Genomic DNA, 23,014 nt, shown 5'->3' with positions numbered 1-23,014 from the left:
AACCCCATTTCCACTCTTAGGAGACCCTGCATTAGGGTAGCTGTTGCTCCCCAGCAGAGGCGTTCTGGAGAACCGCCCCCCACTCCACAAAGGAGTAGACATAAAGGCTGCAAGTGGGGTCTGCTTCAGTTAGAATCAGAGTCTCCTTGCAGTAGAGGCGTAAGGGGATGTCCCTGCTTAAGCACACGTTGATTAAAGACAAAATTTGATATCCTGCTTCTCCAATTCCTGGAGTTTATCAATTCACTTTAGGGCGCAAATCCAAGTTTCACTTGGAGACAACTATGAGCCTACACAGGGCTCGGAGAAGCACTGACTTTGAGCCAGAGATAGCAGTGAGGCAATCAAGTGTCCAAGGCATGCAATTTAAGGTGGAATTCACTCCCAAGCTCAAATAGGGTGCTTCAAAAAATCTGAGAGTGAGTAGCCTCTTTAAAATTTGTGTCCCTAGGCACCACACCGCCTGATTGCTAATCTCCACTTAGCTTTGGCTAGCTCCTCCCCAACTTACCTGCACTGTAGCCCAGCTCTTCTGGTGGCAGACCAGCAAGTCTTTGCTATGTTGCAGTGGTCTCTACTTGGCACCCTGGTCTGGAGCCCTGGCTCTGTTCTGCTTATTCTAGTCCTGCTTAGACTAAGTGTGCGGCTCTGGCATGAATCTTATCTTTGGGACCTCCGACAGTGCTCCACAGACCTAACTGGGAAGACAGCAGTCGTGACTGGAGCCAATAGTGGTGAGTGCTCTTCCCATCTTGCTACCTCAATAGGTACCTCAGTCCCTAACAGCTCCAGTGGAGAGGGTGGGGATGAGGACTGGCACCTCTAGTCACTCCCCAGACTAGTGTACTCAAGCTGCCCTCCTACAGGCATCGGAAAGGCTGTATGCCAGGAACTAGCTCGTCGTGGGGCCCGTGTGATCCTCGCCTGCCGTAACTGGGAGCGTGGACAGAAAGCCCTTGCCGAGATCCAAGTAGCCTCAAAGGGGACCTGCCTCCTGCTTGGCCAGGTGGACTTGAGCTCTATGGCCTCCATCCGGAGCTTTGCCCGGTGGCTTCTGCAGGAGTACCCCGAGATACATCTACTGGTTAACAATGCTGCAATCTCTGGTATGTTTCCCCCAGACATGTCTCAGGGTCCTCCTTTCTGGTTCAGGGACCCTAAAACAGGCATCCACCAACCTAACCTGTGCATCCTGCTGAAAACCTTGAATTCATACATGACCCTAAAAAGCCTGTTTTAAGTCATTGCCTCCATCCTTGTACATACATGTTCCTGTGAAGTTTCTACTGAATACCAGTATATCTCCCAGAGCTTGTCTCCTTCCATTACCCATTACCTATGTTCTCATCTCCTCCCAGGATTCCCCAAGACACTTACCCCAGAGGGCCTTGATCTCACCTTTGCCACCAACTATGTTGGGCCCTTTCTGCTTACAAATCTACTCCAAGGTAAGGGAGAACGGGTGCTTCCCTTCTGTGCCACTCTTTGCTTCTCCATTCCCTGGCATTTTTCGTGGCTGTCTCCATGGCCACTTCCTTTCTCTTGGCCCCAGCTTCTCACTGAGTGATAACCCAGTATGCTCCCCCTCCCACACACACAGCAGGGAAACCCACCTGACACAAATCAGGACTAGGAGGCTGGAAATGAAACCAGTCCAAAATATAATCAGCAGGGAGATTTATGATCACACGTCTCCTCCCCCCAGCTCTGAGTTCTAGCTAGACCAGAAGAGTCAGTCATCACAACGAAAGCTTCTTAAGGGTGGCACCAGACCACTAGGAACACAGACACCAAGAAAGCCTACTTCCTGTTCTCAAATAGCTTAAGATCCACTAGGAACCTAGACAGAACACTTCTCTCTGTCTTAGGCCGGAGTCCTTTGACTTTCTGATTTTTAAATCTTTTCTGATGAAGGAAGTCTGGGTTCTTCCTGGGGAGGCTGGAGAGGCAGAGTGAGCGGCAGGCACTGTTTTCCTAACATGTTCTCCTGGATTGTGTAATAGACTGTTTAAAATAAAATCAATTGTTTGGGTTAGGTAATATGTGTCCAAAACACAAAACTGGAACTGTACAAAAGGGATTACCTTAAAAAAAGTCTCCTCTCCTTGAAAATCAGCTACTCATTCCCCTCTTGGGAGACAATTCATGTTGCTGGGATCTCATGTGCTCTTTATTTTATTTATTTTTAACGATTTTATTTATTTAATTCATGAGAGACACAGAGAGAGGCAGAAACATAGAGGGAGAAGTGGTCTTCTCACAGGGAGCTGGATGTGGGACTCGATCCCCAGATCTGGGATCATGCCCTGAGCCAAAGGCAAATGCTCAACTGTTGAGCCACCGAGGTGTCCCATCTCATGTGCTCTTTAGCTGCTGATTAAATTAGTCCAACTGGAGGGTGACCAAAGAGTGAGGCAAAACTCTGCAAGTAGTAATGTTTCTTCCCCCTTCCTCAAATTGTAATGCCCTGTCTGCATCTTGCCTAGTCACATTTTCTTAAACTGTCTTCTCTCCTCCCCTTCTCTAATCTATTCTTCCTCCTGCCACTTCTAGAAACCACATTTCACCATATCACTTGCTTTAAATCCTTGGAAGGTACTCTATCCTTTAGAGGAGAGACTCTAAGCCCCTTTTCTCCATTTATAGACTCCCTGCAGACTGAGAGCCTCACCTTTTGCCCTTGCTAAATCCACACGCTCCTTTCCAGGAGACTATCTGTGGCCATGATAAGCCTTTGGACCATGCTTTTTCCCCCTCTGGCTGTGCTTTTGCGCACATGCTTGCCTCTATATGGGCTATTCTTTCCCACTCATTTAGTGACTGGCTGACTTTAGTTCATCTGCCAAGACTCAGCACAGATATCGCCTGTGCTGTGGGTCCTGCCCTTGGCCTCCCCAAGCGGCCTCCCCAAGCAGCCTCCCATTTCCAGGGCTCCCTTAGCACTTGAACACATTCCTGCTCCCACATTGACATTGTTCTATGAGGTTCGGGCTTCAACTAGGCTGTGAGCCCCTTTGAGCTTTATGTCACTCTGTCTGCAAGTCTGGGGTCTGTTCTCTTTAAAAATAATTTTCTTCCCAGCACACTTTGGCTAAATACCACCTGTTCAATTTTTCATTTGTGATTTTTAAAGGTTTTATTTATTATTCATGAGAGGCAGAGACATAGGCAGAGATATAGGTAGAGGGAGAAGCAGGTTCCCTGTGGGGAGCTCCATGCAGGACTGGATCCTGGACCCTGGGATTGCACCCTGGGCCCCAGGCAGATGCTCTCAACCGCTGAGCCAACCAGGCATCCCTCATTCGTGATTCTTAATTTAAATGTAGGGCTCAAAATAGTTTTGGCGTTTTGAACACTGTAAACTCATGTGACAATTACTATTTTTCATATTTTATATAATTCAGACTTTTTAAACTATATATAGTAGGATACTTCTTTTTTTAAGACGTTAAGTGTACTATTGATTGTAATTTTTTGTTACTTTGGAAGACAGCTGATTTAAGATTTTATTGATTTGAGAGAGAGGGAGAACAAAAGAGTAAGAGAGAGCATGAGCAGGCAGGATGGGTAGAGGGAGAAGCAGACTCCCCACTGAGCAGGGAGCCTGATGCGATGGGAGATATTCAGGACTCATTCCTAGGACCCTGGGATCATGTGACCTGAGTTGAAGGGAGACCCTTAACAAACTGAAACACCCAGGTGCTGGATAGCTGGATTAAAAAAAAAAAACAAAAACACTTTTTCAAGTATCTCTACACACATTTCTTTCTCCCCTCAATCTAGCACCCTTATGTCCTTAGCATCTGTCTTGGGGTCTGCCATAGTCCAGAGACCTAATGAACATTTGTGTGACAAATACACAAAAGACAACTTTCACAGTGTCTCCAACCTCTGCTTTTCTCTTTTAGCCACCAGTGAGGTAAAACATAAACAGGGATCAATTAAAGTAGCTCCAGCTGACAAGTGGAAGAAGAGCAAGGCAAAAATCCACACACTACCATAAAAGAAGAGGAAAAATGTTAGGAAAGTAGCTAAGTCTCTGTTGAAGTCTCTGTTCACATGAAGCTGTCTTGTGCCTAGCCCAGAGAACATGGGTGGGGGGGGCCCACTGACCCTGTCCTGAAAGCCCTGGATGGTCCCTGCTCTCTTGGAGTCTCCTGGAGAGGCACGCTGGGGAGTGGGCATGGGTATTCACTCTAGAGCTTGGATTGAAGGATTGTGGTTCTCTTTCCACCCAGGGGCCCTACAACGGGCAGGGTCAGCTCGGGTAGTGAATGTGTCTTCCTTTCGGCATGCACATGGGTATGTTGATGAGAAACATCTGACAGGGGCTGGCAAACCTTTGAACTTAATCCAGAGCTATGACTGCAGCAAACTGCTCTTGACCTCCTTCACTGGGGAGCTTGCCCGAAGACTTCAAGGGACAGGTAATTGCCTCTGACACCCCCTACTCCTTCATGCCCAGTACCGCTGCCCTTCACATCTCATCCCAACATGTCCTGGCCTAAATACTTCCAGTGTCCCCCAAGCCAGCTGTTAATTCCCTCCACTTATCATCTGTGCAGCTGATATCTCCCTCACATCTCCTTTTTAATCTTTCCAACTCTCTTCACATCTCCTTTTTAATCTTTCCAACTCTCTTGTCATTTACAACATTCCTCTCCTCTCAGTAGTCTCCGATACCAACACCATCCATTGTGTTCCTCCTAAAGTTCACCCAGCACTCTCAAATGCTTATGTCTCCGTACTGGCTTGAATACCATTTTATGTAAGTTCCAAGGGACTGACTTCCCTGGCACCACCCCCAAGTGTCTGGTTGCCCAACAGACCTGGTAGGATCCTCCCATCATTGCACACTGGAGAACCCCCACTAAGCCCCTTTTTCCCAATATCCTCTTCTTATTTCACTTTGCACTATACTTGTGTCTCATCCTTTCAGGTGTGACTGTGAACTCTGTTGACCCAGGTGTGGTATACACAGAGATCATGAAGCCTTACCCTTGGTTGTACCGCTTCCTTTTCTGGCTCTTCAGCTTCTTCTGTAAGGTGGGTAGAGGAGGAACAAGTGGGGCAGGGTGATGCTTCTGGGTGTCCCCAGTAGGGTAAAGTCAGCTGGGCGTGACTCTCTCTCTTCCCCTCTACAGGATGTCAAACAAGGTGCAATCCCAGTCCTCTACCTGAGCTTGGCAAAGGAGCTGGATGGTGTTTCTGGAAAATATTTTAGCAGTTCCTGTATGATAACTCTCCCCACTGAAGCTGCTCAGGATCCTCAAGTGGCCCAAAGCCTCTGGAATGCCTCAGTCCAGCTAACGAACCTAGACAAGATGGACTGATCCTCTGTGACCCCTACCCTAATATACCATCCTCTCTGACTCCCAGCCCTTTCTCTGATCATGCCTTTTGTTTACTAGCTTCAAGCATCAATCATCATGTTTGGTATAACAAACACTTCCTCTTCCTGTTGGCTCACTGGCATGAGAGCTCAGATTTGCCAGAGGATAGTTTTAGCTCCTACTTTACTGCCAGTTCTCTGATGGAACTCTTTATCCCTTGGCTACTAGGATCTCCAAACCTACAGAGTCCCACGCTGTGATTGACAGGGAGAAAACTCCTTCCAGTGGGAATTAGGGGTACCAGTAAGAAGGGAGACCTCCACCTGTACCTGTTGGTTTCTGCATGTGTGCTTCCTGGTTTCGGGGTAGACAGCACCACAGAGTGCTCTCTTGATTAAAGCATATACCACATCCCATAGGATAGCATTCAGACCTCACAGTGTGGTTTCCCAACTGATACTGTGCCTGAGCCTGCAGATGATCATTCCACCTTCCCATCAAATCAGCTGCTCCTGGGGGATGAGCCAAGCAACAAGATCAGTGAATTCCAGTTCTGGGAGCCCATCATTTTTCTCCCAAGGTCTTTGTTCATCTAGATATATGTTGGGATCAGCTTTTCAAATTTCACGCACACATGAACCCTTCTCTGGTTCCATGACATCTACTTGGGAGGATTGACGTTTTTATGATATTGAGTTTTCCTAACCTCAAACAAGGTTGCTCCTATCTATTTAACTCTTTTTAATATCTTTGCAGAATTTTTATGATTTTATCTGTAAATATCTTATACTAGTTTTACTATATTTAATTCAGGTACCTTCATTTTGATGCTATTATAAGTGGTGCTTTAACCTTCGTGTGCTGATTGTTTATTAAATGACTATTATAAGTTATCTAATTTTAATGAATTATCTGTAGGTATTTTTGGTTTTTCTACATAGAAAAATCACACTAAGAAAAATAACAGTTTTAGTTCTTCCTTTTCCACTGTTCTTTTATTTCTTTTTCTAGAAGACCTTTATAGATTTTCTAGTACCTTGCATTTCTGAAATAAACCCAATAAACCACCTTGCATTTTTGGTCACATTGTTGTGTAGACATTGCTAAATTGAGCATACTCATGTTTTTGTTTAGCACTTTGTACTGTGTTCATAAATGAGATTGGTCTGTCCTTTTTTTTTTAAGTTTTGTTTTTATTTAAGCCATCTGTACACCCTGTACAGGGCTCCAACTCATCACTCCAAGATGAAGAGTCCCACCCTCTTCTGACTGGGTGAGCCAGGCGCCCCTGGCCTGTGCTTTTCTTTACCCATATTGCCATTGTCCCATTCCACTGTCATGGATCTATTCAATTCACAAAATGCATTGGGGATTTGCGTTAGTCCAGGGGCATAATCTGAGAAGGAAATGCGAAGTTGGGATTGAATGTTCAAGAAACTGGTTAGGGGAAATGGCTGCGAGAGAAAATGGGGAGGAATCTGGAAGAAGCTGAGAGGGCCACTAGACTGGGATCCTAGTCTGACCATGAGTGGGTGAGGGAAAGAAGGCTGATTGGGAGCCTCTTAGAGTGTAGTGGAAGGGTTTTTTTCCATTTTTAAACTCTCTTATTTTGAAAGTATATAATCTATTTCTGTTCTCTAGCGGTTAGTAAAAAAATTTCAACCTGCATATTTGACTTAGCAGTCTCTCTCTCTCTCTCTCTCTCTCTTTCTCTCCCTCTTTTTTTTAAAAAGATTTGGTTTATTTTAGAGAGAGAGCTTGCAGCCAGATGTGGGGGGGAGGGACAGAGGCAGAATCTCAAGGTGACTCCTCACTGGGTGCAGAGCCCAGGAGAGGCTCAGAGGCTCCACTCACAACCCTGAGACCATGACCTGAGCTGAAACCAAGAGTTGGGCCGCTTAACCCACTGAGACACCCAGGTCTCTTTAATCGATATCTTTATACTTTCAAACAATACATAGACATTAGAATTCTTCGACATTAATTATTCTCTTTGAATTTATATGCTTCTGTAACCTGGTATTTTGATGATATTGCTGTTTTGTTAATTGTGCAAATATATTGTTATTATTTTCAATAGTTCATATTTGTGTAGATTTACCCCTATGTTTAACATTTTTTTTGCTTGCTCTTCTTTCTTGCGTCTCACATCTTCCACCTGGGATTATTTTCCTTTTACTGAAGTACATCCTTTTAAATTCCTGTAATGAGCATTTAAGGTACACAGAATTTTACTAATATAGTTCCCAATATTTCTACCCTCTGTGTACACATTCTCTATTATCTCCTCCCCTCGAGTGTGAGCAGAACTCATGAATGTGATGGTATTTCACTCCTGTGATTACCTTACATACTGACAAATGGGGTTTGCTGATGTAATTAAATTCTGTAATCATCTGACTTTAAATTCATCAAAGAGGAGATTATTTTGGGTGGATTTGACCTAATCAGGTGAGCCCTTTAAAAGTGTTTAGTTCGGGACTCCTCGGTGGTTCAGCAGTTGAGCGTCAGCCTTCGGCTCAGGGGCTCAGGTCATGATCCTGGGGTCCTGGGATGGATTCCCACATTGGGCTCCCTGTGGGGAGACTGCTTCTCCCTCTGCCTATGTCTCTGCCTCCCTCTGTGTGTCTCTCATGAATAAATAAATAAAATCTCTAAAAAATAAAAAGTGTTCAGGTTTTCCCAGAGTCAGAAAGATCCTCCTGTTCATCATGAGGAAATAAACTGCCACACTGTGAGAAGGACCACCTGGCCTCCAGGAGTTGGAGTTTCAGTTCTCCAGCCATAGGGAACTGGTTTCTGCTAATACCTGGTAAGTCTGGGAGAGGACCTGGAGCCCAGATGAGACTGTAGCTCTGGTGATACCCTGAGCAAAGGACCCAGCTAATCTGTACCCAGACTCCTGATGCACAGAAACTGTAAAACAATACATGGGTTCTTCCAAGCATGGAGTGTAGTAATTGGTTATGAAGCAATAGAAAACTCATACGGAATCTAATGATGATAAACCTCGGTTTTATTGGCTTGAAAATATCTTTAAGGGATCCCTGGATGGCTCAGCGGTTTAGTGCCTGCCTTCCGTTCAGGGTGTGATCCTGGTGTCCCGGGATTGAGTCCCACATCAGGCTCCCTGCATAGAGCCTGCTTCTCTCTCTCTGTGTCTCTCATGAATAAATAAATAAATAAAATATCTTTATTTCACCATTTTTGAGGGATCATCTTGCTGGTGAAGGAATTATAGGCTGGCAGGTATTGTCTTTTATTCCATTGGAGATTATTCCTTCATCTTCTGGCTTTCATTTTTGCTATGAGAGATCAGATGTTAAACAGTGCTTTGTAGGGAATCTGCCTTTTCTCTCTTGTTCCCTTTATGATGTTATCCTTGTCATTCCTTTCCTGCAGTTTCACTACTGTTAACCCAGATGTGTTTTTGTTTTTTAAAAAATATTTTATTTATTTATTTATTTATTTATTTATTTATTTATTTATTTATTTATTTATTCATGAGAGAGGCAGACATAGGCAGAGGGAAAAGCAGACTCCATGCAGGGAGCCCGATGTGGAACTCAATCCTGGGACTCCAGGGTCATGCCCTGAGCCAAAGACAGACACTCAACGGCTGAGCCACCCAGGCGTCCCTCTTTTTGTTTATTCCGGTGGAAATTCCTTGGGTTTCCTGAATCTGAGGCTCTATGTGTCTCCTGTATTTTTATTTATTTATTTATTTATTTATTTATTTATTTATTTGATAGATTTGACATGTTACATTTTGTAAATTAAAGGTATACAGTGTGTTACTTTGATACCTTTATATATTGTAATATGAATGCCATAGAAGCAATGTTTATCACATCACGCCATTACAGTACAATATTTTCTATATCCATCGTACTGTGCATCAGACCTCTATGGCTTATTTACTACTTATTACAGGTTTATACCCTTAAACACCATTAATCTTATCCTTCCCATCCCCCTTCTCCCAATAATCACCATTTTACTTTGTGTTTTTTCATAGGTTTGACTGTTTTAGATTGCACATATAAGTGGTATCCTACAATATTTGTCATTCTCTGTCTGACTTATCTCAATAAGTATAATGTGCTCAAGGTCTATCCATGTTGTCCCAAATGGCAAGAGATCCTTTTTCTCATGGCTGAATAATATACACACACACGCATGTATATGTATACTTGTATGTGTATATATGTATGTATATATATGCTTTCTCTATATCTGTATCTATATCCGTTTTTATCCACTCATCCATTGATGGGTGTTTCCATATTATTTTGGCTATTGTAAATAATGTTAAGATAAGCATGGGTGTGCATGTGTCCTGTTGAAAACCTGTTTTCATTTCCTTTGTGTATATACCCAGAAATAGAATTGCTGGATCATACAGTAGACCCATTTTTAATTTTTTGAGGAAAGTCCATATTGTTTTCATAGTGGTTGGACTAATTTACATTTCCAACAGTGTATATGGTTCCATTTTCACCACAGCCTTACCAGCACCTGTTGTCTCTTAATGATAGCCATTTTAACAGGTGTAAAGTGATACCTCACCGTGGTATTTGCATTTCACTAATTATTAGTGATGTTGATCATCTTTTCATGTGCCTATTGGTCATTTTGATGGTCCTCTCTGGAAAAAGGTCTATTTAGTTCTTCTGCCCTTTTCAATCAGATTGTTTTTGTCGTTAGATTGTGTTAATTCTTCATTTTGAATATTAATCCTTTATCTGATATATGGTTTGCAAACTTTTTCTCCCATTCTGTAGGCTGTCACTTTGTTCATTGTTTCTTTTGCTGTGCAGAAGCTTTTGAGTTTGACGTAGTTCTGTTTGTTGATTTTAAGTTTTGAGTTTTGCATTTGGCGTCATGTCCAAAAAATCATTGCCAAGATCAACACTGATAAGCTTCTTCTGTATTTCTCCTTAGAGCAAGAAAGTATGAATGGAGGAGGGGTGGGGGGAGAAGCAGACTCCCCGCTAAGCAGGGGGGCTCTATCCCAGGACTCATGACATGAGCTGAAAGTACACACAACCAACTAAGCTACCCAGGTATTTCCTTTTAAACACAGCCTCTATTATCTTTCTTCTCTCTTTATGGAATTACAATTGGACAAAGATTAGACCTTCTCACTTTATCCTTCATGCCTCTTGATCTTTTGATTTTCCTTCTTGTGTTAAAGCTGCATTTTGGTTCATTTTTATTTTTGTATTATTTTATTTTATTTAAGATTTTACTTTTTTTAGAGAGCATAAGTGTGAACACGGGTGGGGAAGAGAGAGGAGTGGAGGGGGAGGAAGCAGGAGGGGGAAAGAATCTCAAGCCGACTCTGGTGCTGAGTGCAGAGCCAAATGAAGGTCTTGATCTCATCACCCTGGGATCATGATGAGAATTACAACCAAGAATTGGACGCTTAACCAACTGAGTCACCCAGGTGCTCCTGATTTATCTTTTTTAGATATATTTTCCAGTTTACTAATTTTCCCTTCAACCATGGTTAAATATTTTTATTCCACCCAATAACTTTATATTACAATTATTATAGTTTTATTACTGTATTTTATAATTATTTTCTTTGCCGATCTACCTAGTCCATTTTTTTTTTTTTACCTAGTCCATTTTTTAAACTGTATTTGACAGAAACAGAAGGTGTAAGTATGAGTGGGAGGTGGGTAGAGGGATTTAGAATCCTCAAGCTGACTCCCTTCTAAGCAGAGAGCCCAACTTGGGCCTGGATTCCATGACCCATGAGATCATGACCTGAGCTGAAACCAAGAGTTGGCCGCCCAATGGACTAAGCCACCCAGGTGCCTCTACCTGGTCAATTTTTATAATCTCTTTTTCCCTATGTTTTAAATCTCCCTTTATGTTTTTAAAAACATATTAAACATCTTCATTTTGTATACTATTACTGAAAATTCCCGTGTCAATAATCTTTGCAGGCTTGAACAGTTTGTGGTACTTTGTTTCTTTGTGTGTTTGGTAACTTTGTATACTCATGGTTCTTGGAACTATAGCTATAGGAATTATTGGGGGCCTGGGATTAAAGTGCACATTTAGGGGCACGTGGGTAGCTCAGTGGTTGAGCATCTGCCTTCGGCTCAGGTTGTGATCCCAGGGTCCTGGGATCGAGTCCTACATTGGGTTCCCCGCAGGAAGTCTGCTTCTTCTTCTGCCTGTGTCTCTACCTCTCTCTCTCTATCATGAGTAAATAAAAAATAAATAAAAATAAAAAATAAAAATTAAAGTGCACATTTAGTTTGGCCAAGTACCCAGGTGTACTATACTAACTCAGGACCATTTTAAAATAAATTTTGTCTTGGAAATTTTTGGCCATTCGTGTGATATACATTTTGGTCCCAAACTTATGTGAATACAGTCTTATTATTTTGAATTACCAGAGAGGATTTTTATCCCATCAACACCTAGAACTAAGGATGAGAAAATTTTATCTTTACTGTTTCCTTCTGTGGGGCATTTTTTTTTTTTTTTTTTTTGAGGTTTACTGTCCTGGGTGTTACTCTTTGATTCTCCTGGCTTTATGTGCATGTGTGTGTGTGTGGAGTAGGGCGGGGGGGGGGGGGGTGGGTTAGTTTTCTATTCCAATCTTCTCTGCTCAATCCAGATTTGGTCTTCTGTCCCTATTTAATTCAGGCCCTTTAAACCCCAGTTCCAAGCCATTAAGGGTTTGTTAAGCCAACACTAGCTCCAGTGATCATTGGTGCCTTTTGGGATTTATAATTTCACAGCATGTCTAGCTTCTGAGGAATTCCCTTATTTTCCCACCAGTTCATTTAGGCAATAAGGACAGGTGCATGTGCCTGGGTATGTGCCCTCCTGTGTGAATTGTTGCATTCCAGAATTTTTAGTTGCACTGTATTAGGTGGAATTTCCATGATATTTAGTCCTCTATTGCCAGAAATTGAAGCACCCATTTATTTCTTCCCTCTCTTCTTTCCTTCCTTTCTTTCCTTCTTTCGAGTTTGGATAGCCAATTATTCCAGCACCATTTGTTGAATAGTGTGTCGTTCTCTCACTCAGAGGCAGGACTCTAGCTCAAAAAAATGTACACTTAAAAAATTTTTTCAAAAGAGACCAATATGTACTAATATAGACAACCTCCAAGAGATAGTGTCCACTGGAGATAAAAACAAGGTTCAGAACAGTGTGTATAGGAAGCTGCTGTTTGCATCTAAGTTTTTGGAGCCTGACTCTGGAATAGCAAAACAAATGAACAGAACACTGGCATTGAGATGCTTTAGGTAGGGATCTTGGGGGATGCAATGAGTGGGATATATATATATATATATATATGTATATATATATATATTTTTAAATATGTGGATATTCACATTAGCTAAAAGCTAGAAACAACCCAAATGGTCATTGATGGGAGAATGGATGAACAAAATGTAACATACACACAAAAGGCAATATGATTCAGGCTTAAAAAGGAAGGAAATGCTGACATATGCTACAACATGAATGGAACTTGAAAATATAAGCCAGGCACAAAACAACAAATATTATATGATTCCTCTTATATAAAGTACGTAGAGTAGTCGAATTCATAAAAACAGGTAGTAGAATGCTTATTACCAGGGTCTGGGGGAGGGGAGAAAAAGGAATTCATGTTTATTGGGTATAAGAGTTTCAGAAAGGAAAGACGAGAAAGTTCTAGAGATGGAGAGTGGTAATGGTTGTTCTGGGGAGGAAAACTTCCCTTATTCTCTAAAATCCTTCTTGCTGGTCTAAGAATTAAATTGACATGAGACAGATTCACAGGAGAAAATCAAATTAAATTCCATACATATGAGAAGTCCACACAGACATGAGATTCCAAAGCAGTCAGGCAAACCGAAGTATGCGTGTCATCTTGAGCTAAGGAGAAGGGGGCAGAAGTCTGGGACTATGGAGGGAAGGAACACAATTTACAGGCAGATGAAGGGTAAATGTTTGGTAAACAAATAGGGATCCCTGGGTGGCGCAGCGGTTTAGGCCTGCCTTTGGCCCGGGGAGCGATCCTGGAGACCCGGGATCGAATCCCACATCGGGCTCCCGGTGCATGGAGCCTGCTTCTCCCTCTGCCTGTGTCTCTGCCTCTCTCTCTCTCTCTCTCTCTCTCTGTGTGACTATCATAAATAAATAAATAAATAAAACTTAAAAACAAAAAAAACAAAAAAAAACAAATAGTTGCTGGGACATCCAGAAACAAGGGACACAGAGGGAACTTTGATCAAACAGGCTTTGCTAGGTTCTTTCCTTTTCCTTTCTTTCTTTCTTTTTTCTTTCTTTCTTCCTTCTTTCTTTTCTTTTCTTTCTTTCTTTCTTTCTTTCTTTCTTTCTTTCTTTCTTTCTTTTCTTCTTTCTTCTTTCTTTCTTTCTTTCTTTCTTTTCCTTCCTTCCTTCCTTCCTTCCTTCCTTCCTTCCTTTCTTTCTTTCTTTCTTTCTTTCTTTCTTTCTTTCTTTCTTTCTTTCTTTCTTTCTTTCGATTTTATTTATTCATGAGAGGCACAGAGAGGTAGGCAGAGGGAGAAGTGGGCTCCGATGCAAGACTCATCTCAGGACCCTGGGATCATGACCTGAGTGTAAGGCAGATGCTCAACCACTGAGCCACCCAAGTGCCAGTTCTTCCCTTTTCACCACCCCTAGTTCATAGTATAATGTAGTTATCTATGATGAGAGCTCTCTTCCTGAAGCAGGTCCTCCATCTAAATTCTTCTATACAGTTAGGTTAGAGGTCAAAATTTCTTCCTCTTTTGGTCCTTGATTGTTCTTAGCTTGAAATAATCTGCATGTCAAAGTGGCACATTTTGGGGCAGACTGACCTTGTCCCTACAATTGCAGAATAATGTAAGTGTACTTAGTTCCACTGAACTGTATGCTTAAAGATGGTTAAAATGAGAAGTTTTTTTTTTTAAAGATTTTATTTATTTATTCATGATAGACACACACACACACACACACACACACAGAGGCACAGACACAAGCAGAGAGAGAAGCAGGCTCCATGCCGGGAGCCTGACATGGGACTTGATCTTGGGACTCCAGGATCATGCCCTGGGCCAAAGGCAGGCACTAAACCACCGAGCCACCCAGGGATCCCCAAAATGAGAAGTTTTATTCATGTGTCACCACAACAAAAAGTATGTGCATGTAGTACTTTCAGGTTTTATTTATTTATTTATTTATTTATTTATTTATTTATTTATTTATTTATTTATGCATGAGACACACACACACACACACACACACACAGAGGAAGGGATACAGGTAGAGGGAGAAGCAGGCTCCCTGCAGGGAGCCCGATGCGGGCAGGACTCCATCCCAAACCCCGGGATCACGCCCTGAGGCGAAGGCAGATGCTCAACCACTGAGCCACCCAGGCGTCCCACCAGATTTATTTTTAAATGACGCTTCTCTTCAACTGAAGGAGATGGAGGCCATTTCTACTAAAATTACAGATGCATTTATTATTTGACCTAGATGTATCCTACCCGTATATACCTGCTCACATATGGAGTGTCATACCTACAAGATGATTCATTGTAGCCTTGATTGCAGCAACGAAAGATTGGAAACAAAGTGCCCCACTAGAAGAGGCTGGTTCATAAATTATGTATATCCAGGCAATATGCAGCTGAAAAAAAAGTAAGGGGTGGCACCTGGGTGGGTCATTTGGTTAAGCATCTAACTTCTGATTTCTGCTTAGGTCATGATCTCAGGGTTATGGGATTGACCCCAGCATGGAGCCTGATTGAGATTTCCTCTCTCCCTCTGCCTCCTCCACTTGCCCCATACCCCCATCATGTGCGCGCTCTAAGAAAAAAAAAAAAAAAGGAATACTTACTGATTTAGAAAGCTATCCAGGAGGATACATTAAGTGAAGAAACTAAGATGCAAGTGTATATAGCATGCCTCTTTTTGCATAAGATATGAGAGGAGTAAGACTATATATTCATATTTGCTTGCATTTGCATAAAAAGTTGAGAGGATAAACAAGAAACTAAAAATAAAGATTTGTTGTAGTGGGCAGAGGGAAGGAGTGCCTGTGTCTGTGCCTCTCTCTCTCTGTCTCTCTGTGTCTATCATGAATAAATAAATAAAATCTTAAAAAAAAAAACTTCTCATTTTAACCATCTTTAAGCATACAGTTCAGTGGAACTAAGTACACTTACATTATTCTGCAACTGTAGGGACAAGGTCAGTCTGCCCCAAAATGTGCCACTTTGACATGCAGATTATTTCAAACTTTTCAAAGTTTGAAAGAACGTTTTTCGATGTATACTTTTTATATTGTTTGGTTTTTGAATTATGCAAATGCATTATCCGTTCAATATATTAGAAATATTTCTAAGATGGAATGGGGGGGACGGGGGCCATTTACACCTCCACCCCCACCTTTACCTCACCATCAATTTTATGGACTTTTCAGGTTGTTTTCAATCTTAGATTAACTGAAATAAACATTACAATGGTTATTATTCAGGCTCTTTATATGGATTCATTTAATTTTCCTAATAACCCAGTAATATAGGTATCATTAACATTCCCATTTTACAAATGAGGAAACAGGGCCGTGGAAGGGTTAAGTAACCCACCGGAGATCCGACACAGCCTGGAAGTCTCAGGTTAGAATTCAAACCCCTCATCTATCAAATCCTGGCTCTCCCAACAACCTTGTGCAAGTACCTTTGAACGCTTGCCCTATTATTTCGTTTCTTTTCTTTTCTTTTTTATTATTTCGTTTCTGTTAGAAGTGGGTACATTCTTCCAAGTGGAGTACCTTTTGTCTTTTTCATGTTTTCTTTTTCAATTAAAAAAGCCAAAATGCCATTACGTACGTTTGTGTTAATTTACACTCCCATCGTAAGGGCATGAGAATGCTTGTGTCCCCCTATGCATAGCACCGAGTAGCAGCAAAATCTAAGTTTTTCCTCAAGCTAACATAACGAGATATGGGTTATCACTAATGTAATTCGCAGTTTAGCGTTCAAAGGCTAAATGGGTGACCCCGACACCCGTTTGCCCAGAGCAGTCCCCAGTCGCGGAGCGCTGCCTCCCTCGGCCGGCAGGGGGCGCAGGCCTGGAGGCGCCCCTCTCCCGTGGTCCTGATTGGCCTCTCAGGCACAGTGCGCACGCGCGGACTTCGCTCCAGGTGTCCAGCTTTGTGCCTGACCGAGGTCTCCCCGGCTGAGGTCGGAGCGCGGTTTCTAACCCGGGCTGGTCTTCGGCGGGGAGTAGCGTGTTCCCTGGAGCCCGAGCGCCACTGGGCCTCTGGGGCGAGAGGGCGCGGGGCGGGCCTCAAGGGGTCGGGCGGCGCGTCGGGCAGCCCCCGCGGGCGGGGCGCAGCCGGCAGGAGCTTGGGCGTCGGTCGCTGGCGGTGGGGCCGGAGCCGGGCGCGGAGCCCCTGACAGGACAGGTACGGAGGCGGCCGCCCGGCCCACCGTGTCCTCCGCCGCCGCCCGCGTGTTCGCCAGGTTCCCGGCGGTGCCGGGCTGCGGCGCGGCGTGGAGCCGGGTGTGCGGGGCGGGGCGGGGCGGGGCGGGGGGCCGCGGCGGGGGGCGACCGCCGGAGTCTGGGCCTGTCCCGCCCACCTGCGCTCCTCAGCCCGGCGCGCCTCAGCCCGGCCCTGTGCTCCGGGGGCCGAGTGGTCGCGCCCCGGATTCCTCCGCAGCGGCGAGGCGCTGCCTCCTCCCGGGAGCGTCGGAGGCACCCCTGGACCCGCTCCGAGCCACAGGTTTCCTGTGGGCACGTGGCTGAGAAGTTTGTGTCACACGAAAAACAGACAAGACCCCCTCCCCCACCCCACGCCCACCCCCAAATCTAGAGGATTCAAGCGTGGCGGCCTGGATGTAGGTTTGGTGCGTCTGTGACTCCCACTGCCGGGGGCAGCCTTAACTGGCCGAGTGACCCTTGAGAAGGCTTCTGACACGTTCCTCCGAGCCTTGGGCAGGGCCGCAGGTGAATCACACGGATGAGAACTCCGCTGTTTCTAAAGAGGCCGCGATGTAGAAGCTTCCCCTCAGGTATTGCGGCGATGAAAACGGCAAAGCCCTTCCTGACCCCTTCCTAGTCCAGTGCGCTTAAGGTCCTGAGGGGCAAACAGCTGTGAGATGGAGCCTCACGTCCTTTGCTTGGTGTGCTGCCAAAGCCTGAGCTGCGGGGATGTTAAAGGACATTGATTGCCATAACTTTTTTTTTTTTTTCCCCTTTAAGGCATTTCGTGCTCCAATATGTTTAGAGACTTCATGGTTTTCTCTTCTGCAGAATGTTTCAGAGCCTTCATTATGCCAAAGATATTTACCATGAATCTCACACTGAAAGGATGGTGTGCAGAGTTTCCCAGATTTGGATGGGAAATGCTGTTTTTTTTTTTTTTTTTGGTGGGGGGAGGGGGGTGCTGACTCTTTTAACATTTGAAATAGCTTGGGAAATGCAATTTCAGAATTAGAAAACCAAGGTTGGGAAGGGACAGTGTAGGTCCGCGTTTTTCGGATTTTAATGGCGCATACACTTGCTGCTTTTTGTGTAAAAAACAAACAGGCAGATTCCAATTGGTTCTGCATTTCTAACAAGCTACTCCTCAGACCACACTTTGAACAGCAAGGGGGTAGATCACTGGATTGAGATTCGGAGACCATGGTCTTCTTCCTGCACTCTAATACAAACTTTGCTGCCTTGACTGAGCCACTTCCCCTGTCCAGGCCTGTAAAATAGGAGTCTGGACTAGAAGAGCCCTAAGATTCCCCTTAGATCTAAAATGCTGCGATTCAAGTTCAGTTACCTTTGTGGTAGTTGAAGTCCAACTAAAATGTCCTTTCTGAATAGCCACTTTGGGCTGGAACATTTCTAATAATGGGGAATTTACAACATTTCATCTTGAGACAGCTTAATAAAGAAGTTTTTCAGTTTGCTGAACTACGTCTCTGCAGCTTCCATCCTATCCTGTTGGTCCTGGGTTCTCTTTTACAATCGAACAGTATAGTCCCCCTTCAAAAGGTGACTCTTAAAGTATTAGACGATAGCTGCTCCCACTAAGTGTTCTCTGCTGAATTATCCTTAATTCTTCCATGACGTTTCAAATCCCTCTCAAGTTTAGTCTTTCTGCATGGAGCGTAGTGGGGCTTTGGCTGGCCTTTGAAGGATGGGTGGGGCTTGCAAAACTAGGGAAAGCATCCTAACCAGCTGACAGTGGTGCAGAGATGACACTGCATATGTCAGAGCCAAGACTGTTTGATTAAAGTAAGAAATGGTATGTCAGCGAAAGATTTGGGGCAGGTGAGTGTATGGGAGAAACAATTTTTAGAGTGTGTCGTTGTCCTACTGTGGTATATAATGTGGTTGGAAATGGAGAGAGAGGAAGAGAGCCAGATATGCCCCACGTATCAGGAATAGAGAACTTAGGTCAATGATAATAAGAATGACTTTTATATATGTATAAAATTTTACAAATTGCAGAAGGCATGATCTCATCTAATAATCCTGTGAAGTAGGCAGAGCACCTGTTACCCTGTTTTATAGATGAGGCGCCAAAGAGGGAAAATAGGTTGCCTCACGTCTCAAAGCTATTACAGGGTCAACTAAAGAGATGACAGTGGTAATTGAGACAAGAAGGATGCGGGAGGCAATACTAAGAATTGGTAAGTCGGGCCTGACTGACATGAGGATACAGAGGAGAAGAACTCATTAGGGAGGATTCAGAAGACTTGGGAGAATCGTAATACTGTTGACAACTGCCACTGTAGGTTTTACTCTACCATCTCTGTCATTGCTGGTGGCTGCCTGGAGTTCTGGGTTGGGGGGGATTGTCGTAGAGGATTCCCAGGTTGCCTGGCCTGTCTGTAGCTACTGGTGGTACTGTGGAGACTTGGGTTGTCTGCCTCAAACCAAGGGAAATGAGAACTAAATCCTTAGTGTCCCCTTGAGGAGGTAAGTGCTAAGCAGTTGACTGATTCAAATCTGTCTTAGGGTCCCTGCCATTCTGGAGACTCTGGATTAGTACATTTTTTCTTTTGAAGTTCAGGCTAGTACCAGTAGCATTTGGCTGATGGACAAATTGAGTGTCCCCAAGCTCCCACATATTCTCTGAGGGCTTCACTTAAGCAAAGACTAGGCCTTTGTCACCTCCTAAACCCCACTCAAGCCATTTTCCCAGATCTGCACTTGCCCTAGAGGTCTCTCTATGGTCCTTTTACCATAGAAGCATATGAGATTGAGAATTAGTGTCATTACTGAATTCTGCAGGACGTGGGGCTGCCTATACATTTTTAGTTTCTTAGGCTCCTATTGGGAGAGGAAAGAGCTACATCTCCTGGGATTCATGTGTGCGTGACTGCTAATTTCCTCATAGTGGGGACCTTTAAGGGTGGAGCTGCCCTCAGAAAGTTGTCAGAGCCAGCTTTATATCTCTAGAGCCTGGTGTTGGTGCAGGTTTGTATTTAACATTGAATGTTTTCTGTGTTCAGTGGTTAGGATACTGAAATGAATAAAAATTCTCTTTCCTGAAGGAGTTCATGATGGAATAAGGGAGACTATTTTAATAAAAATGTGGTGTTATAATAGAGATATGTCCAAAGTGCTGTGTGAAGGCACAGGAGGGAATGACTAGCTCCACATGGGGACATTGGGAATCTTCAGGAAAGAGGTTAGTTGAGCTGATTCTTGATGAAGAGAAAAAAGAATGGCTTTGGTGATTTTTGCGACATTATAGAGGCATAAGGGGGACTGTAAGTAGATCCATGTAGCTGGAATATAAGAATTTTGGAATCAAAGGAGAGGTGATTGATGAGACTAGATAATCATAATGAGGCCAGGTTTTTAATGACCCGTAGTGCTGTGCTAAGAAGATTCCATTTTGGGGGCAGAGAGGTGATGTGATTTTATTTTGGGGCGCTAACTGTGGAAGTAGACTGAAAGGGGAGAATTTAGATCAGGAAGTATTATCATGTAATAACATAGGCATAAGGATTAGGTCAGTGGGGATAGAAAGGAGACGAAGCCCAGTGAGACCGTAGAGACAGTCAACCTGATGTAATGATTAACTGGTTGTTGAGAACAAGCAAGGGAGTTGTTAAGGATGATTTCATCTTCTGTTTTGGGTTGGTGATGGTGCCAGTAGTAGAGAGGGAATATAGAAAAGGCATATTTTTTGAGGGGGAAGAACCAAGTGTGTTTTGAGTTATATTGAACTTCGCCAAGGGTCTATGGCACTTAGCAGACAGGTAGAAGTGTGGGTTTGAGGTCCTGAAGAGAGTCTGTGCCTGGGCAGTAGGTGTACCTGGGGGCTGGTGCTGTGGGAATGGATGAACCTGGCCATTTATATAGGAGGCTGAAGATGATAGATGAGTCAAGAAGGATTGGTGTGCAAGACATGAGACAATGTTGGGTCAAGAAGATTAGTGTGCAAGGCAAGAGAGAATGTTGCCCGGAACTAGAGGGAAAAAGCTCCAGGAAGAGGATTAGTAGGTTTAGTTGCTGCTACAGGGAAGTCAAGTAGGATGAGCTTGGAAAATGCACCTTGAGACTGGACAGTTAGGAGATTGTGGTCACCAGTGCTCTTTTACTTTTTTAGTGTGAGCAGCAGCTGCTGCTTTTTTGTTTTTTTAAGATTAAAAAAAATTTGAGAGAGAGAGCCCAAGGAATGCACAAGCAGGGAGAGTGACAGAGGGAGAGGGAAAGGCAGACTCCTTGCTGAGAGAGGAGCTCTATGCAGGGGCTTGATCCCAGGACTCTGGGATCATGACCTGATTGAGCCACCCAGGTGCCCCAGTGTGAGCACCTTCTAAGGAGTGGTAGAGACAGAAGCGAGGTTAAGCCAGATTGAGGAGTAGATGGGAAAGGATGATAGAGCAGGTGTACTCACTTTGGGTAGTCTGATAGGGAAGGAAGGACGAAAAATGGTAGCATCTTGTGGAGGAAGTAGCAGAGACCAGAGACAGTTTTTCCTAGAACAGAAGTCTCGAGCATGGGTTACCTGATAATGTGTAAGTGCTAGTAGAGAGGGTGCAGTTGAAGTCACAAGAGACAAAGATTATTGTTTAATCAGGTCCTCGGAGGGTGGAGGGGTTGGCCCTGAAAAGAAAGGGACTCTCCTTAATTATTTTCTTTGAAAGAGGAATGACGGAAGAAAGAAAGAATGTAGGAAGAAAGAGGCATTGCAGATATATCTAAATTTGCAAAGGCATTCTTATTAGGTTCAGTTTTCTTTCTCTGTGACCTTATCTGCTGAGGGGAGGTGGTGCTGGTATGTGTGCAGATGGGAATAGGGACTTAAAGTAGTAAAGAAAGGGACAGAGATCAGACCTGAGATTCTCTCCAAGAGTGTTGAGTACCCTCAGAACTTAAACCTCACACCATAGACCCCTCCTTCCTCTTTCTCTTGATAATAATGGCTGATGTTTATTGAGTCCTTCATACCAGGCACTCTTCTGAGTGCTTTTCAGGCATTTTCACAACTCTGTTAGAAAGTTATTGTTACTGTCTCTTTTACACAAGAGGTAATGGAAGCGTGGAGGATGACTTAGTAGTGTTTGTGTTTGATGAGTCTCTTACCTCTGCATAAATGGCATTCCTTCCTCTGAGGCGTCAGAGGAGGCAGAGATTGAATCTCAGCTCCCAGTTTCTGGACCCTGAGAGGCTGGAGTCCAGGGCTGCTAAGACGCAGGTCTTACCCAGCCAGTGTGTGGGCATGCTCATGGCATGGGTGGGCAGGGCAGTGGGCTCATTATGGCTGCTGGCCTTTTATAACTACTTAGGGAACTCTGAAATCCTTGAATGAGGCTAGCATCCTGGCAAGAAAGGCAAGTGACTGATAGTGCTCTGTCAGATATTGCAGGCTGAGACTGTGTCACCTGAGACAGAAAGAGAATTATCCCCATTGAACCAGAAAAAGAGAATTTTTTCTGCCAAATATGGAAGTAGGCAGATTTGTAACTTTACATAATAGAATAGATTATCAACACTCACCTTTTGTGTTTTCTCCTTTAGTGTGATGGAATTTGCAGGTAAGGTGCACTTGAGTGAAGGGGGAGAATGGTGAGATAGCATGGATGGAAGAGAAGCAGGCTTACCTTTTGCTGCTGCAGCTACTTGAGCATCATTTCTGTGTCCTTCTTCTTGTGGTTGCTATGGATACGCCTTTGCGTGGTGACTTGAGGAAATTGATTTCCATTATGATCAAACGATGACGTGGATTTAAAAAGAGAAAGGACAGAATGCTCTGCTTCTGGGGAGTGGCCGGTGAGCTGCCCAAAAGGCAGAGTCCAAGCACAGCCAAGGTGGCTGTGGCTTTGTTGGCTGCCTTGGCTTTTGCTGAAGTTGTGAAATGGTGCATCTCTTTCTTTAGAGCGCAGGCTCGGGGTTTCCTGTCTGCAGGGTCCTAGTGCCAGAGAATTGCTGGTTGATTCATGGGGAACCAGCAGGAACTTCAAACAGGCTATCAAGTAGGGGACTCCTGCTAGCACTGGGAAGGTTGCAGTTCTTGAGTATGGGGCTGGGGGCTGCACTCACATGCCTGTTGCCTTCCTGCAGAAGTTCCTTTATTGAGGATAAAGTGAGACGTATTGTATAGATTTCCTTCCTGGCTCTCCAAGATCTGAGCCTTTGGAGGTGGACTGGGCCATCAGTGGATTCTTGGGGGGAAGGGGTTGCTTGAGAGGAGGTCG

The 23,014-nt window shown here is 44.0% G+C and overlaps 3 protein-coding genes across 9 annotated transcripts in view; 2 read left to right on the top strand and 1 right to left on the bottom strand.

Annotated features, from left to right (window-relative positions):
- Nucleotides 1-22,676, bottom strand: part of WDR54 (WD repeat domain 54) — a 33,470-nt gene extending 10,794 nt beyond the window's left edge. Inside the window, exon 1 of the mRNA XM_072769958.1 lies at nucleotides 22,421-22,676. The gene's annotated coding sequence lies outside the window, so the exon portion shown is untranslated. The remainder of the gene's footprint in view (nucleotides 1-22,420) is intronic.
- On the top strand, nucleotides 39-7,417 carry LOC140601222 (retinol dehydrogenase 12-like). The gene is made up of 6 exons (XM_072769866.1): nucleotides 39-734; nucleotides 867-1,106; nucleotides 1,359-1,448; nucleotides 4,239-4,427; nucleotides 4,940-5,046; nucleotides 5,145-7,417. The coding sequence occupies exons 1-6, from the start codon at nucleotides 560-562 to the stop codon at nucleotides 5,331-5,333; spliced, it is 990 nt and encodes a 329-aa protein (XP_072625967.1). The 5' UTR covers nucleotides 39-559; the 3' UTR covers nucleotides 5,334-7,417.
- Nucleotides 16,505-23,014, top strand: part of DCTN1 (dynactin subunit 1) — a 31,122-nt gene continuing 24,612 nt past the window's right edge. For 4 of the 7 annotated variants that reach the window (XM_072769889.1, XM_072769888.1, XM_072769887.1 and 1 more), the window contains exon 1: nucleotides 16,645-16,770. The gene's annotated coding sequence lies outside the window, so the exon portion shown is untranslated. Of the gene's footprint in view, nucleotides 16,547-16,620; nucleotides 16,771-17,213; nucleotides 17,378-23,014 lie in introns of those variants that run through there. The other 3 variants (XM_072769886.1, XM_072769890.1, XM_072769881.1) reach the window with 3 other exon arrangements.

This window comes from Canis lupus, chromosome 12, assembly GCF_048164855.1.
Source record: "Canis lupus baileyi chromosome 12, mCanLup2.hap1, whole genome shotgun sequence".
Taxonomy (NCBI): domain Eukaryota; kingdom Metazoa; phylum Chordata; class Mammalia; order Carnivora; family Canidae; genus Canis; species Canis lupus.
This window is presented reverse-complemented; position numbering and strand designations above follow the sequence as displayed.